Source organism: Halichoeres trimaculatus, unplaced genomic scaffold (assembly GCF_033239565.1).
Source record: "Halichoeres trimaculatus isolate MK-OKI-2021-1 unplaced genomic scaffold, fHalTri1.1 fHalTri1_scaffold_1, whole genome shotgun sequence".
NCBI classification, from domain to species: domain Eukaryota; kingdom Metazoa; phylum Chordata; class Actinopteri; order Labriformes; family Labridae; genus Halichoeres; species Halichoeres trimaculatus.
Window position 1 is genome coordinate 17,179,323 of NW_027437179.1, and position 14,325 is coordinate 17,193,647.

The following is a 14,325-nucleotide window of genomic DNA, read 5'->3' on the forward strand; positions in this document are numbered from 1 at the left end:
CTGAAGCTACCAAGAGAGCTACCGGGGCGCTGTGGCAGTTGAAATACATCCACAAATTAGATGTCTGAGTGGTGCTTCGGGTCATGTACTAACTGTGCAGGGTCTAACCCACTTGTTATTATATTTACCTGGTTCACCGGGTAATGCTAGGGCCCCGGTAACTGTTAGCCCAATGAGCTTTGGCATTTGAGATAGCTGTTAGCTCAACTAGCATTAGCATAGCCCAGTGTTTCTCAATCCTGGTCCTGGGGACCCCCTGCTCTGCATGTTTTAGATGTTACCTCCCTCCAGCACACCTGATTCAAATGATCAGCTCGTTATCAGGCTTGAGCAGAGCTTGATGACGAGCTGATCATTGGAATCAGGTGTGTTGGAGTCGGGTAACATCTAAAACATGCAGGGCAGGGGTCCCCAGGACCAGATTTGAGAAACACTGGCATAGCCTATCATTCGCAGAACAAAACAAACAAAAACTAGTTACACCACATACACAACGTCAACAGCTGATGGTGCTTGGTGGAAACAACACGTGTAAAAAACAATATCAATAAGTTACATTTATACATTGCTGCCAGAGGATGAAATGAGTGCGTTGAGTGTCCACAGCTGCATACTCAAAATCCGGGCCGATTTGAGTACATCATCCTGGTACTTTTGCATACTTATTTTTCGCATTCTATGCATACTGTTTTTCATTTTGACGCAGTATACTCAAAATTTTGAGTATTTGAGTACGGAAGTATGCGATTTGGGATGCACTATACGTCTACCTATGAGACGAACACCTTCACGCAAAGAAAACCTGCATCTTGTTTGTTCTATTCTATTATTCTGTGTTCAGCAGCGGAGAGATAACAATTACTGGTAAATGTGCCATCTGTAGATTGTTATTTGCAGCCAGTGTCTGTTTGTGAACTCTAGTATGCCAAAAGTTTACAGATGTCCACTTGATCCTAGAAAATTTCTTTGCAATTCAATAGGCCTACTTCATATTTTCACATTTGACATGTGAATTTGACATGTGAATAAGAAACATTTTATCAGTTTGTCACCACTCTTAAACTTTTATTTGGTATCAGCTGTGTTACCAGTCCTACACTGGACTCAAACTAGTCCGTAAAATACTTTATCAAGACTTCTACACGTCTGTGAAACACTTTGAAACAGGTTGTTATCCTGTTGGCTCCTAATGTAAAAAAAAAAAAGCTAAATAGGGCCCTGAAAGTTAACAAAACATAGATCAGGTCAAGCAAGAAGAAAACCAAAGCAAAGAGCTACAAATGTGAACTTCAGTTCTAGTATATTTTTAACAAGTCTGCAGGAAGCAGGAATCTTTGGAAAACTGTCCATTTTTCTTTTTGAATACAGGTAGTTACTGAAGTTGCTCCCTCTTTTCCCCTTACTGTGTTTTTGTCCATTACTGTAGTTACATCTGTGTAATTGAGAGGTAGTGCTGACACTGGTGGAAGTGAGCGGTTTTTGGCCTTTTAGTTCCTAATGTCAGAGGATTGGTGATATCAGTACAGCCAGTTTTAAGGATTTATCATGTGTGTTTTATTTCAATGACTCCTGTGGTGAACATTGATGCGTAACCTGTTTTTAAACAGTTTTGAAAAGGCCTGACACGATGTAGTCAGATGCTTGTCCATCGATGAGGCCTGTCCCATTGTTATGAACGAACCAGCAGGGGACGTTGTCTCCATTTTTCACATCCCTCCTGAAGTCTCTCTGCCAGCCTCTGCAGTCCGACACAAAAAAGTCAGTTATACTGAAGGATATTTCAAAAGCATTCAAGACAACAGTTGCAAATTCTGGGTAAAATTTACATGAAAAAGAGCTCTTGTTGGAGCTGGTACCTGGTCACGTTGAGCTGATGTCCTTTTACAAACATGGTGGCATCTGGTTTCTCTGGGACTTCACCTGGACGCAGGTCTGTCACCTCAAAGTCAACCCCATGGTAGAACTGACCTGCAGAACAGGACAGCATCACAGGTTAACATCTATTAAAGTACAATAGTTATGTTCTGTGTCTTTGAGCCTGATAGGAGCTGATACAGGAGAGGTTTGAAATTATGCTAAATGATGGAAAAAGATTAGCTTAGCTATGAGCCAGGAAGGTAACAGCACGCAGCAAGATTTACACTGGCCATTCGTCCCGTGACCAAGCTCACTGCAAACCTTAAGTCCAGTTTGTTGCTCAGGCACGGTGCACTTCTCTTTTGTATCTCCCATATTGTATGATGGCTGTAACCACTCCTCTCGTCAATTTAAACAATGGAGGAGAGATTTTACAGAAAAGATGGGCTGGCAAAGAAGGGTGGGTGGATCTTTTTCATAATGGGCGGTGTTGTAGACACACCAGTGACACATATTTCTGTCAGTAAACCATATAAAAGTGGATTTTGCTTAATATGTCTCCGTAAAATGTCTTAAAATTAAAAAGAAGTTCCTCAGCTTTGTGCTTTCTCATATGTTTCATGTCATACCTAGCAGGCCGTGAACAGAAGAGGACAGGAGATGGCTGTCCAATGTGTAGAAACCCAGGTAGTTTCGGTGATACGGGTGCTTCTCCCACACTTTGTGCAGCAGGATGACAAACTTCACTGAGTCTTTCAGAGTTACTGTAAGGCTGCGGCCCTTGGTCAGCGCAATATCCACACTGGAGGACAAAGGGGGAGGGGAAGAAGATGGTAAGTATGTTCTGCATGTAGTTAATCTTTTTTTTCTCACGTAAGGTAAAAGTTTTCTCCCAGTGAAGGGGATAATAAAGGCACATGCAGCTACTCACTTGGGACCTTTGACTGAAGCTGAATCAGACCACAGCAGTTTGACTAGTTGGCCATCCTGAAATACCAAGATGTCTGTAGTGCTGATCATCAGCCTCACCCCCAGACCCTGATGGACGATGCCAAAACGTCCAAAGTAGGTGTTGATTTTACCATCGGGGGGGATCATCTTGTCTCCTATGACCTCACCATTGACCAAAATACCTGAGGTAAAAACATGAAATTCAGTCTTTCTGTGTAAAAGCAGAATATGATACAGGACCTTATATGGAAATTACTGAAAAATGAGCTAAAAGTGTATGAGTAGCTCTAAAAAGGAAAGCTTATTTTTCTTTGAAAGGCAGAAACAAGCTGTGATGGTAATGAGGACTCGGGCTGACCTGGTTTTAAGTCTCTGACCAGGTTGAAAATGGTTCCTGGTTTGTCGTTGATGTTGAAGCACAAAGCATCATCCATGTCTGGGAGCTCGATCATGAAGTGAGGATCCCCGTCCACTGCAGGCGACGGCAGTGCACAATGAAAGTCATGAACGACTCTTGGCTCACAACAGTATGACAGCAACACAACACGTACATCAATGCACATGGTTCTTTGAGGTTAAAGTGTGTGATTATCAAACACCAGACATTCTCATGCTTGTTTGCGGCTGGATTTGCAATAAAAAGAAAACTTACCAAAAAATGAGGGCTGTGCCTGATAAGTGTACCCTACGTTTTGAGGGATATATCTTCCCGCTGAAACAGCAAAATTGAAACAAGTTTGAGTCAATATAGTAGGCTGACTGACTCTCAAAAGTGTAAATCTGTCTTACCCATTCTCTCAGCCTGTTGTCTTTGCGCTGTAAAAAAACAGAAAGATGACTGTAATTTAAAACAACATTTTAAACTTGAGCACCACTCTTGGGGGACCACAGTCTAAAAAATAAAAGCTAATTTGATGTGACTGCAGGGTTTCGCATCGTAGTTGCTGTAGATAACCTGCTCCGATGGCTACAGCAGTCTTTATAGAAATAAAGAATGATTGATGGATTGATAGATGGATTTCCTGTATCTAAGAAAAGTCTGTCGACAAGAATCACCCCTAAACCTCCTCTTACCCTCAGTCAGTTTATCAGCAATAAGCGGGCTTTCTGTTCCATCCTCCGTTTCCGGCTTTGTGACCACCATGGATGTGAGAGGAGTGACGAAGCTGTATCGCAGGGACATGTCCAGAGCCTTCGCTGTGGCATTCTGTTTCTCATCTGTGGTACCACTCTTACTGCAAGGAGGGAATCCCAATGTATAAATCAGGATTACATGATTCATCTTTAGCTCTCTAATAAAGGGCGGTCAGTATCAACTGAAAGTTTTTATGAACATCATGGGAAACAACCTCTTCTCCAGTAGCTGTTGGATGGTGAGGTAGGCCCAAAGACGCTCTATAAAGTCTCCAAAAATGTACTCCTCATCTGGATACAGCACACTCCAGTCTGTTGGGCTGGCCTGGCCCTGCACTCTGAAGTCCTCCTCAAACTAGGCAGGAGGGAAAAGAAAGTTTGAAGGACTCTGAGGACAGGTTCATGAAACACACCTCTTACCAGCTCACTATTCTTTTTAACGTTTCCTCTCCTCACCCCCTGGCCAAACACTTCCACCATGAAGTTGTTAAGGTCGTTGTCCCTTAATCGACCAGCCACCACAATCTCTGAGCCGTTAAACAACTGATCGAAGTGGTTTGTGGTGAGAAAGTCCACTGTGTTGTCAGGATAACGCAAGTCCACCTCCAAGAGAAGAGGGCTAGACACCTCCTGGTAGAAACCCTGGAACAAATGCAGACAGCTCATCACACAAAGTGTCGTGACATAAATGTTGAAAATGGGGAAACAAATTGTTTAAATTTTTGTCAGAAAAATGTCTTCACAATCAAAATCTTCCACCTGAAGCTGAAGTGTTGCATCAGATCCTTCATAAATTCTGCGAGCCAGTCCTTTGTTTTCTTTGCTCATCTCATCAAGGAAGGAGTAATCCACATCATTTCCAAATCCAAGACAAAACAAAGTCGTGTTTCCTCCTCCAGTTTCGCGCACATTGTTCATGATCGAACCAAGACTAGACCGTCCTTCAAATAAAAGACGCACAGAAAGTTAGAGAATCAATTTAAAGAGGCTGTGAGGAGTTTTTTTTTTGAAAAGCTAGCATTACTGCTAGTGATTAAGACTTCCCATGAGCACTTCCTCTACCGTGTGATGTGGACCAAGACGTGTTTATTTTGAAAAAAGACTAGAGATCGAATCTTCTTTTTATCACTAGTGTTTCTTTGTTCAACTTTTTACCAGATAAAACACAACAAGGTAAAGTATTTATTGACAGTTACAGAGAGCTGTTGTTTGAAACGTGACAAAAATTTAAACTTAGCAAACTTATTTAGTAGTGTTGCTAACTAGCTGGCTGTATTTACCGCTACTTGCTGCTTGGTGCTCTGAGACGTGTCTGTAACGTAATGTTAGGGAATCCTGGTCATGTCCAGTGCTCATCAACCAGGCCAGGCAAATGTGAGCTTGATCAGCCCTCACTTTATTTATAGTTTGAGGGTGGCTTAAGCTGCAAGTTTTAAAAACAAACATCATACAGTGGGGGAAATAAGTAATGAATGTGTCAACTTTTTTCTCATCACATTTATTTCCAAAGATGCAATTCAAACAAAATTTATACCAGACATTGGTATTAACTCAAATAATCCACACATGAAAAGAAATCACAATGATCAGGTCCATAAATAATGATTATGTGGAATTAAGTGTAATAACACAGGAAAAAAGTATTGAACACACTAACTGAGACTCATCTGATACTTAGTGGAGAAGCCTTTGTTTGCAATCACAGCTTCCAGACACTTCATGAGTAATGTGCAGTGCCATTTCTCCTCCAAAAATGGTATGTAGTATGACAGCCGAAAAGTTCAATTTTGGTCTCATCTGACCAGACAACATTCTCCCAATATTCTACAGACTTTTTAAGATGCTGTTTAGGAAACTTAAAACGAGCTTCAACATGCCTTTTAAAAAGGAATGGAGTCTTGCGGGCTGAGTGTCCATAAAGGCCATGGTGGTGGTTGTTTTCTCTGTAACAATTGTACCTGCTGCCTCCAAGTCTTTCTGGAGCACTTTCAGGGTGGTCCTTGGCTCGTTGAGTACTCTTCTGACTATCTTTCTGACTTCCTGGTCAGAAATCTTGCAAGGAGCTCCTGTGCATGGCCTGTTGATGGTAAGGTGGTGCTTCTTCCACTTGTGAATAATGAAAAAGGTGCTTTGATATAAGTCTGTAACCACTTCCATTCTGATTCTGAGCAACAATCAGGTTGTGAATATCTTCAGAGAGCTCTTTGTCTTTACCCATCATGAGGTGTGTTGTATTAACTGCTTGGTGAAAAAACAACCTTTTTTATAGGACCATCAATTTGCTCTAGCCCAGCTGAAGCTGGTTTGCACTAATTGGAAGTTCAAGTAATAATTACTGACAGATTTCAGGTGGTATGGTGCAGTTCCTTGCCAAAGTAAACAGCCTTTCCATTGTTTGTTCAATACTTTTTTCCTGTGTTATTGTACTTTAATTCAACATAATCATTATTAATGGACTTAAATGTCATGATTTCTTTTCATGTATGGATTATCTGAGTTAATACCAATGTCTGGTAGAAATTTTGTTTGAATTGCAGCTTTGGAAATAAATGTAATGAGAAAAAAGTTGACGCGTTCAATACTAATTTTTCCCACTGTACCAATAATTTCAATTTGATATTTAATTTGTCAGACTCAAGTTTGAACAGACCACTGCAGAACAACTGCTGCATGGGGGTTGGAATGAACCGTATCACAAACATCTTTGCTTTTGTTTGAGCCTTTAGCCTGTGCTCTTTAACTCTAACTCTTTCCTCTGCTCTCCTGTCCTTTTTCTGTCCAACAGTTAGAATCCACCATGGCTACAAAACCAATTCAAGAAATCATTTTTAGTTGAGAAAACCACAGATCTCACTTCTCATTGCTAAGTCAGTAGGTGTGTCGTTGTCATGGGGAGTTTGATATATTAAAATCAATTCGGCCCTGCATTAAAGCAATCAGAAGTCAGCTATTTTTCTTTAATAACCTCATTTTAAGTTGTGGATTATGATCAGGTGTATATCTTGAAGGGAGACTTTTTCAAAATCTCAAAAAAAAAAACAAGTCCTCACAGCCCCTTTGAAGTGCGTTTTTCACTTGTACAAAAAATAACAACATAATGCTAAGAGTATGAACTCACCTCCATCAGGCATTCCATCAGTCAGTAAAATAATCATATCAATGCTTCTCTCAGGGATCCTCTTCTCCTGTCTGTCCTTCACCAACATCCGAGCAGCCCTCACCAGCCCGTCATTCATATTGGTTGCTAAAGCGTGAACACACAACAAATTCTGATCCGTGTATCATAATAATAATAATAACTTTCTTTTTCATTTACTGAGGGAAGACAGCATTTATGATAAAAGCTGCTGTGAGGAACTTGGGGTGTTTATCAATTTTGACACCCTCTTTGAACAAGGATGTAGTATGTCTTATCTTTTCTTGATCTCTTTCTGTACATGCCGAGGTTGTGTTCTATTGAAAAAAAAAAGAAAAACTAATTTCTCCAAAGTGCCCCTTGTTGTGACTATTAACTGCTAAAAATGTAAAGACAGCTGACTTAAATGTGCTGCCACTCCTCTGATCTGATATCTATGATATGTAGATTCTATCAGCCCTCTTGCTAATGGTCTCTTTCGCTTTTTGAAGGTCACTGTTGGTCATCAGTATTTATTAAGTTCTTTTCAACAACTAGTTTAAAATTCCTCACAGGAGCTTTACAGTTTTTATCTCTCATTGATATATTTACATCCTTCGATTGCTATATTCTTGGCGTATTGCAGGGCATCATTAATGTTGTCCACATTTGCTTTCTGTAGTGAATCCCTCCAGGCGTCAGTCGAACTACCGAACAAGACAATGGAAAAGTGGTCCTCTTCAGGGAGTTCTTTGAGAATGGCTTGCATTGCCTCACGTGTCTACAGAAAGGACAAACCACATCAACAATCTTGAACTAATTTCACCCTCCACACACACACACATACACGCACACACACACACACACACACACACACACACACACACACACACACACACACACACACACACATACTCACCTGTTGAATCTTTTTTCCAGACATTGATCCACTCCTGTCAATCACAAACACCACGTTCTTTGGGACTCTGGGCAGATCATGAGGAGCAAAAAAGTGTACAAAGTATCCATTCACAATCTGAAAGGGAAAAAGTCACAAGAGCTGTTGTAACGATTTCTAATTGTTTAATGACGTGGTGCGTTCTAATTACAGATTCTTTACCCCCCCCCCCCAAAAAAAAAAAAAAAAAAAAAAAAAACCAGCTCTGGGAGAATCTGCATATTTTAACTGTGAGTAAAGAGTGACATCAGACCTGAATGTCTCCAATGTTGTTTTCTCGGTTCACGTCGTACTTAATGATAAAATCTCCATCAATCAGAGTTCCATCGCAATCTGAACAACTCCTCTGCTGATCCATAGTTGGTGAGAAAGAGATGTGTGCCTGGTAATGGGACACATAGGATCAGTTGAGCTTGATCCACTGGGTTAGTAACTTGTAAAAAGGAGGATGGACAAAAGTCATTGAAAAATTGTAAAGGGCAGCGCTTGAAAATGCAGCTTAGGACTCAGAGACAACTTCTTCCAGAGTCTGTTAGATCATGTACCTTTTTATCTGTGACAGTTTTCTCCACCAGAGGGAGCAGGTCATTGGACAGGAAGGATGCATGAGAATCAACAAAAGAAATGCCCTGTGGCTCAAAGATGTCGGTCACAATCTGTCACCCACACAGACAAAAAGAGACACACAAATACAAAGGCCATTTGATGGGAAGTTGATAGAAATACAGAACCAGAATTTAACAGGGACCTGACTCAGGAAGTGGATCCACCTGAAACTCCTGGACCCGCTCTTTAGGTTTGACTCGGGTCAGAATCTCATACTGGCCCTGCGTCCTATCAAGGAGCTCCTCATACGTCAGGGTAAAAGTCACGTTACTTTGAGCTGCAATGTTGACAGACACAGAAAACTTCTCCATCTTTCTCCCAGAGGCCCTGCAATGATGGACACGTATTACTGTGTTTGATAGTCTGACAATTAACTTGTGTTTTCAGATCATTTCCAGTCCAGCATACTTGACCAGTCCAGCAGTTTGTCCAGAGGAAACAGCCTTCTCATACTGTTTCTTGGCTTTCTCCTTCTCCTTCACCTCTCCAACATACACCTGACCCTCAATTTCCCTGCAAGCACAAGACAGCCGTCAAAAAAGCAGAAGGACAGTGATCGGCAGGTTCATAGTCAGTGACAGTGAGATTTGACTTACATGCTGAAGTTGGTGATGAAGGCAGTTTTTGGCAGCTCCACCTCAAAGAAGATTTCCTGCGAGGTGTTTGCTTTGTTCAGAGCTTTAGAGGTCATGACAGTGTGAGCAAAACGAGACGTCACAGTGCAGTGCACCCTCACACTGTACACCTCCACCTGAGCCAAAAGGAGAGGCAGTATAAGCAAGAGACAAAAAGATTGCCAAAGCCATCAAAACCCTACGCCCACATGCGTTTGATATGTAATACAATCTTTTTATAAATAATTATAAAAGGTACTTTTGTGTGTTCTTTCAAACCACAATTGAAACTAAATTCAGACATTTTTTTTTACCTTCTTTCACTTTGATTTGTTTAAAAGAAAACGAGAACTTAAAAAAGATGTTTTCAAAGCATTAAGCCACTGGGAGTATCATGGTCAATCAGCTCTTGTGCCACACACAGATGCACAAATAATGTGGATGTTCAAAAAGTCTTTTTCATTTATTCCCCAAAAACTCTCAATAGTCAATGCCAGCTTTGTGCTGGGAATCAATTTCCTTTTTTTCCCCAAAGATCTATTTGTGACCAACACCATAATCATGTTGGCCTGTGCTGAAGGCATTTTATGAGTATTTCCTTTTTTCAGGGTGAGGCTATTCCTTCCGGCCTTAATTCCCTCTTCGTGCTTTCTGCCTTCTTTGAGATCTTCTGAGAAAAGAAAGGAAATGAGAAAAAATTCTCAGGGGTGGCATCTAATACAGCGTATCAGGAAAGTATTCACAACGCTTCACTTTCTCCACATTTTGTTTTGTTACAGCTTCATTCCAAATGGAATAAGTTTTGTAATTATTTTTGCTCAAAATTCTACACACAACACCCCACAATGCAAATGTGACAAAAGTGTTTTTTTTTTTTTTTTTTTACAAATTCATTGAAAACAAAAACTAGGACAACATATGTGCACAAGTATTTGCAGCCTTTGCTCCATACTTTGTCAATGCACTTAGCAGCAATCACAGCCTCAAGTCTTTTGAACATGGTGCCACAAGCTTGGCACACCCATCATTCCTCTTTGCAGCACTTCTCTAGCTCCATCAGGTTGAATGGGAAGCGTCGGTACACAACAATCCCATATGTTGAGTTACAGCAGGAATCAGGAGGGTTGCCGGAGCCTCGCCCTGGAGCCAGGCCTGGGGATGGGGCCTGCAGGCAAGCTCCTGTTGGCTGGGCCTTTAACCATGAGGCCTGGTCGGACCAAGCTCTAATGGGTGACATGGGTCCAGCCTCTCACGGACCCACCACCTGCAAGAGGATCCATAGGGCTCCAGTGGATTGTGGATTAGGCAGCAGTCAAAGGCGGAGGTCTTGGCGGCCTCATCCTTGGTTAAAGAAACTAGCTTTTAGGACATAGAACATCACCTCTCTGGTTGGGAAGGAACCTGAGCTGGTGGGCTTCCTTAGAGCTCCTCAGCTCTCTGTCGGTGTGTTGCAGTTCTCTATGCTTCAGGTTGGAGAAAAGGTCCTGACTGTTGCTGGTGCTTATGCACCAAACAGCAGTTCAGAGTACCCATCCTTTCTGGAGTCCTTGGGATGGGTGCTGGAAAATGTACCTACTGGGGACTCCTTGTCCTACTGGGGGACCTCAGCGCTTATGTGGACAATGACAGCATGATTTGGAGGGGCTTGATTGGGAGGAATGGGTTACCCGATCTGAACCAGAGCGGTTTTCAGTTGTTGGACTTCTGCGCTAGTCACAGTTTGTCTATAACTAATACCATGTTTGAACATAAGGGTGTTCATAAGTGCACCTGGCACCAGGTCACAGATCGATGATTGACTTTGTGGTCATATCGATCTGTGGCCGTATGTTCTGGACACTCGGGTGAAGAGAGGAGCTGAGCTGTCAACTGATCACCACCTGGTGGGGAGTTGGTTCAGACGGCGAGGGAAGATGCCAGGCAGGCAGTGGCAGACTGGGACTGAAAAACAGCCGGGGACTTTGACTCGGCCCGGCCCACAACAATGGGACACGTCAGTAGACCGGCAACACCCCTCCCCCACCCTGGCAATGCCCCAACCATAGGCTGGTTAGGGTCTGGAATAGGCCGTTGGGGAAAAGTCCAGAATTTCCCGATGGCCAGCCAGCCCCTGCCTGCCAGTCTGTGGCTGGCCTGTCCAGGCAGGCCAATAAGGAGGCAGGCCCGCCTTTCCTGATTGCCAGTCCGGGCCTGCAGGCTGACCTGGCAGACCTAAACGAACAGTGTGGGTTTGCTGGTAACGCCTGGTTGTGGACCGTGTAAGGATGGTCTTTAACTCACACTTCTGGCAGACTTCAACTGTGTCCTGGGGGTGGCCGGTGACATGGAATCAGACTGGACCATGTACATTAAACACTTCCTCATACACTTGTGGTTTTCACCTCTGAAGCCCTTAGTTTCCCCAATGGTGGGACTCAAAGGTTGCTTAGCAACAAAAGGAATATAATAAAGCACTTACTATGTATAAATATAGTCATTTTGTACATCAGATTTAACAGGAGAAAATCAGCTAAAAATGCTGTCAAGTCATACTTCAACCAAACTTTCTGTTTGTGTGAGTAATACTTGAGTTATTACTCTGAGCCAGTGACATAAATACCTATACTGATACCTCTGAACAAATTTCACAAGTGTCTCCTTTGTAATGAAACCAGAGTGACTCAAATAGATCTTATAGATTCAGAGATACACTATTTAAATTGGGTATGTAATTTTCAAGCAGAGGCAAAAGGCCAGGGTTGAAGAGGTTCAGTGAGCTCTTTTACGGTCAATAAATTGCAGTTTTTAGCTTTGGCTGCCGCTTGGTTTGGGAATCAATGACCTGAACAGAAATATGATCATGTGGTCACATCTTGGATTTTGTGATCATAGTAACATCTGGATTGTTTGATGTGACAACCTCTTTTTTATTAGGTGGTTTATCTTTTTCAGCTGGTAAACATCTGACTTCGTTTCTTGTACCTGATACGCAGCTGCTATGTGGTCATCTAATAAGAAACGCTGGTGGAGGTAAACAGTGGACTGGTTTGTTGAACCAAGAGCAGCAGTTCTAGTTCTCAGTTGAAAAAAAGTTTGAGTGAAGCCTCCCCTTCTTTTTTTTTTTTCCTCAAGACAAAATTCTTGCTGCAATTTTCTATTATCATCACAATACAGAAGCCTTGCACTACAGCTGTATTTTATTGAATTCATTTTTTTTTTCATTTGATGAAGAAGAAAAAAATGTTTTCTTACCATGGCTTGATTTGCACTTCTTTTCTGGAAAAACAAAAAAAAAACAAAAGAAAAAAAAAACACTCTTCAGAAAATCAAATCTAAACATGGCAAAAACAACTGGAAACAATGTTAACATATTTACTTTTATTTAAAAAGTAAATGTCTTAATGCCAACATTTTATTGAGATAAGAAACTGTTATGTATTTTTGTTTGTTTGTTTGTTTTTTAAAATTAGGTTCAGGCTCAAAGATGCAAAGTTCAGTTGTAACATTATAGAAAAGCCCCAATTTGATGTAAGTAATTGTTTCTTTCAAGATACCTGCAGTGATCTGGCAGCTCCTTCTGTGCCCTACAAAGTAAATACAGCAGATCAGTGGCGAGCCAAGATCTAAGAAAACAAACATTGACACAAGGAAAAAAAACACCTGCTATTGAGATTTTTTTTATTGAGAAATGCATCTGTTAACTTCAGTCCAGTCTGAGAGCAGTCAGGAGCATCAGCTACAGTAAATACTAGAAAACCAACATCTTCATGGCATATATTTCCACATTACGGTCTTGATGGATACAGAAAGATTAGAGTTTGTCATTACCTGCAGAGCTTCATGGCCCCCGGAGAGGACGAATGCCCCCCGAGCCAGGGTGGGCAGCAAGAGGCAGGCGCTGGCCCACAGCAGCAGAAGTCGAACACCCAGCAGCCCAGACATGACCAAACTTCCACTGAATAGTGTCTGACTTCACTGTTGAGAAAAAGCTCTCTGCCCAGAGGGAGGGACAACGTTTTTTTATTTTTTTAATGTGTGTGTGTGTGTGTGTGTGTGTGTGTGTGTGTGTGTGTGTGTGTGTGTGTGTGTGTGTGTGTGTGTGTGTGTGTGTGTGTGTGTGTGTCTGTGTAACAGGTCTGTTGGTACTGAGCAACAAACATGACCCCAGTGTGCTGAAATCCTCATGGTTCAAACTTTGGTCTGGGAAAGTGCAGATAAAACATTTGAGCAAATAATGAATCATTGTGCTTCATCTCACTGAAATCACCCCTTCCTTGCTGTTTGGCAGCATTACACGCTTAACATTCAAGGCATGAGTCAAAAAAGCACTGATTGATGTCTAAACTGGTCTAAATGCAAACACAGCAGAAATGTAAGTAAGCAGTGTTCATACTGGTAGACGGGTTGCTTCAGTCGCCCATACTTACAGTGTTTTCTCTATTTATTTATCTTTTGCTGAGGTCTCTCACTAAGGAGCCTGCACTGCCTCACTTAGCGTTTGCGTAAAGAGTACTTCCCCACTTGCTGAGCTGCTAACAGTACAGTAGTGTGAGGAAGTCAGAGAGGCTCCTGTATGTTTTTTATACCTGTACACAAGAACAAAACAAGAAGCTGATCAGCTCTAAATTTGGCCAAATGCATGTAGATGAATCAGACCGTTGTGGTGTGGTTCTGGGTTGAACTGACTTGAGTACAGAGTGTCTTTAATGGTAAATCTGTGCATCTCTATGAGCTAAAAATCAATTTGTACATAGAGTGAACTCAGACAGTAGGCATGTAGATAAATGTAATTTTGTTTCATACTTGTGTAAACTGAGATTTTCTTAGCATTTTTTTAGCAGACTTATTCATCAAGTTATAGATAAATGAATAACTACTTTATAAGTACTTTGCATATTCAGAGCTCATCTGAGACAGAGCCAGAGCTCAGTTCCATCTGGAGTCCAAAGTTTAGTTTGTTTATCCTGACACCCCTCCGTTGTACAGTTGGAGTTTTTTTAGTGATCAGTTAGTTGTGGGCACTGAAATAAGAAACACTTCTTTTGACTTTTAAAGCACAATTTACAGACTCAAGAGGTTGCATAAATCAGCTGTAACTGAAAACAGCAATG

The 14,325-nt window shown here is 41.6% G+C and overlaps 1 protein-coding gene across 1 annotated transcript; it reads right to left on the minus strand.

The window, feature by feature from the left end:
• Positions 1–1,403: 1,403 nt before the first annotated feature.
• On the minus strand, positions 1,404–13,164 carry LOC141790892 (inter-alpha-trypsin inhibitor heavy chain H3-like). Its single transcript, XM_074671045.1, has 22 exons — positions 13,043–13,164; positions 12,769–12,798; positions 12,467–12,490; positions 9,218–9,372; positions 9,030–9,134; positions 8,786–8,948; positions 8,561–8,671; positions 8,269–8,397; positions 7,977–8,093; positions 7,670–7,838; positions 7,061–7,186; positions 4,702–4,883; positions 4,399–4,584; positions 4,158–4,297; positions 3,883–4,043; positions 3,598–3,624; positions 3,461–3,520; positions 3,167–3,280; positions 2,789–2,990; positions 2,487–2,659; positions 1,857–1,968; positions 1,404–1,738 (listed from the first exon to the last, which is right to left on the minus strand). Exons 1-22 carry the CDS (start codon positions 13,154–13,156, stop codon positions 1,600–1,602), a joined length of 2,739 nt encoding a protein of 912 aa, XP_074527146.1. The 5' UTR covers positions 13,157–13,164; the 3' UTR covers positions 1,404–1,599.
• Between the last annotated feature and the right edge of the window lie 1,161 nt (positions 13,165–14,325).

Excerpts from the sequence above, each read along its gene's own strand:
- LOC141790892 (XM_074671045.1), bottom strand. The coding sequence starts at position 13,156 with ATGTCTGGGCTGCTGGGTGTTCGACTTCTGCTGCTGTGGGCCAGCGCC. Across the intron at positions 12,799-13,042 it reads GGGGCCATGAAGCTCTGCAG|GGCACAGAAGGAGCTGCCAG; the intron begins GTAATGACAAAC and ends TTTACTTTGTAG. Across the intron at positions 7,839-7,976 it reads CTGGAAAAAAGATTCAACAG|ACACGTGAGGCAATGCAAGC; the intron begins GTGAGTATGTGT and ends TCCTTTCTGTAG.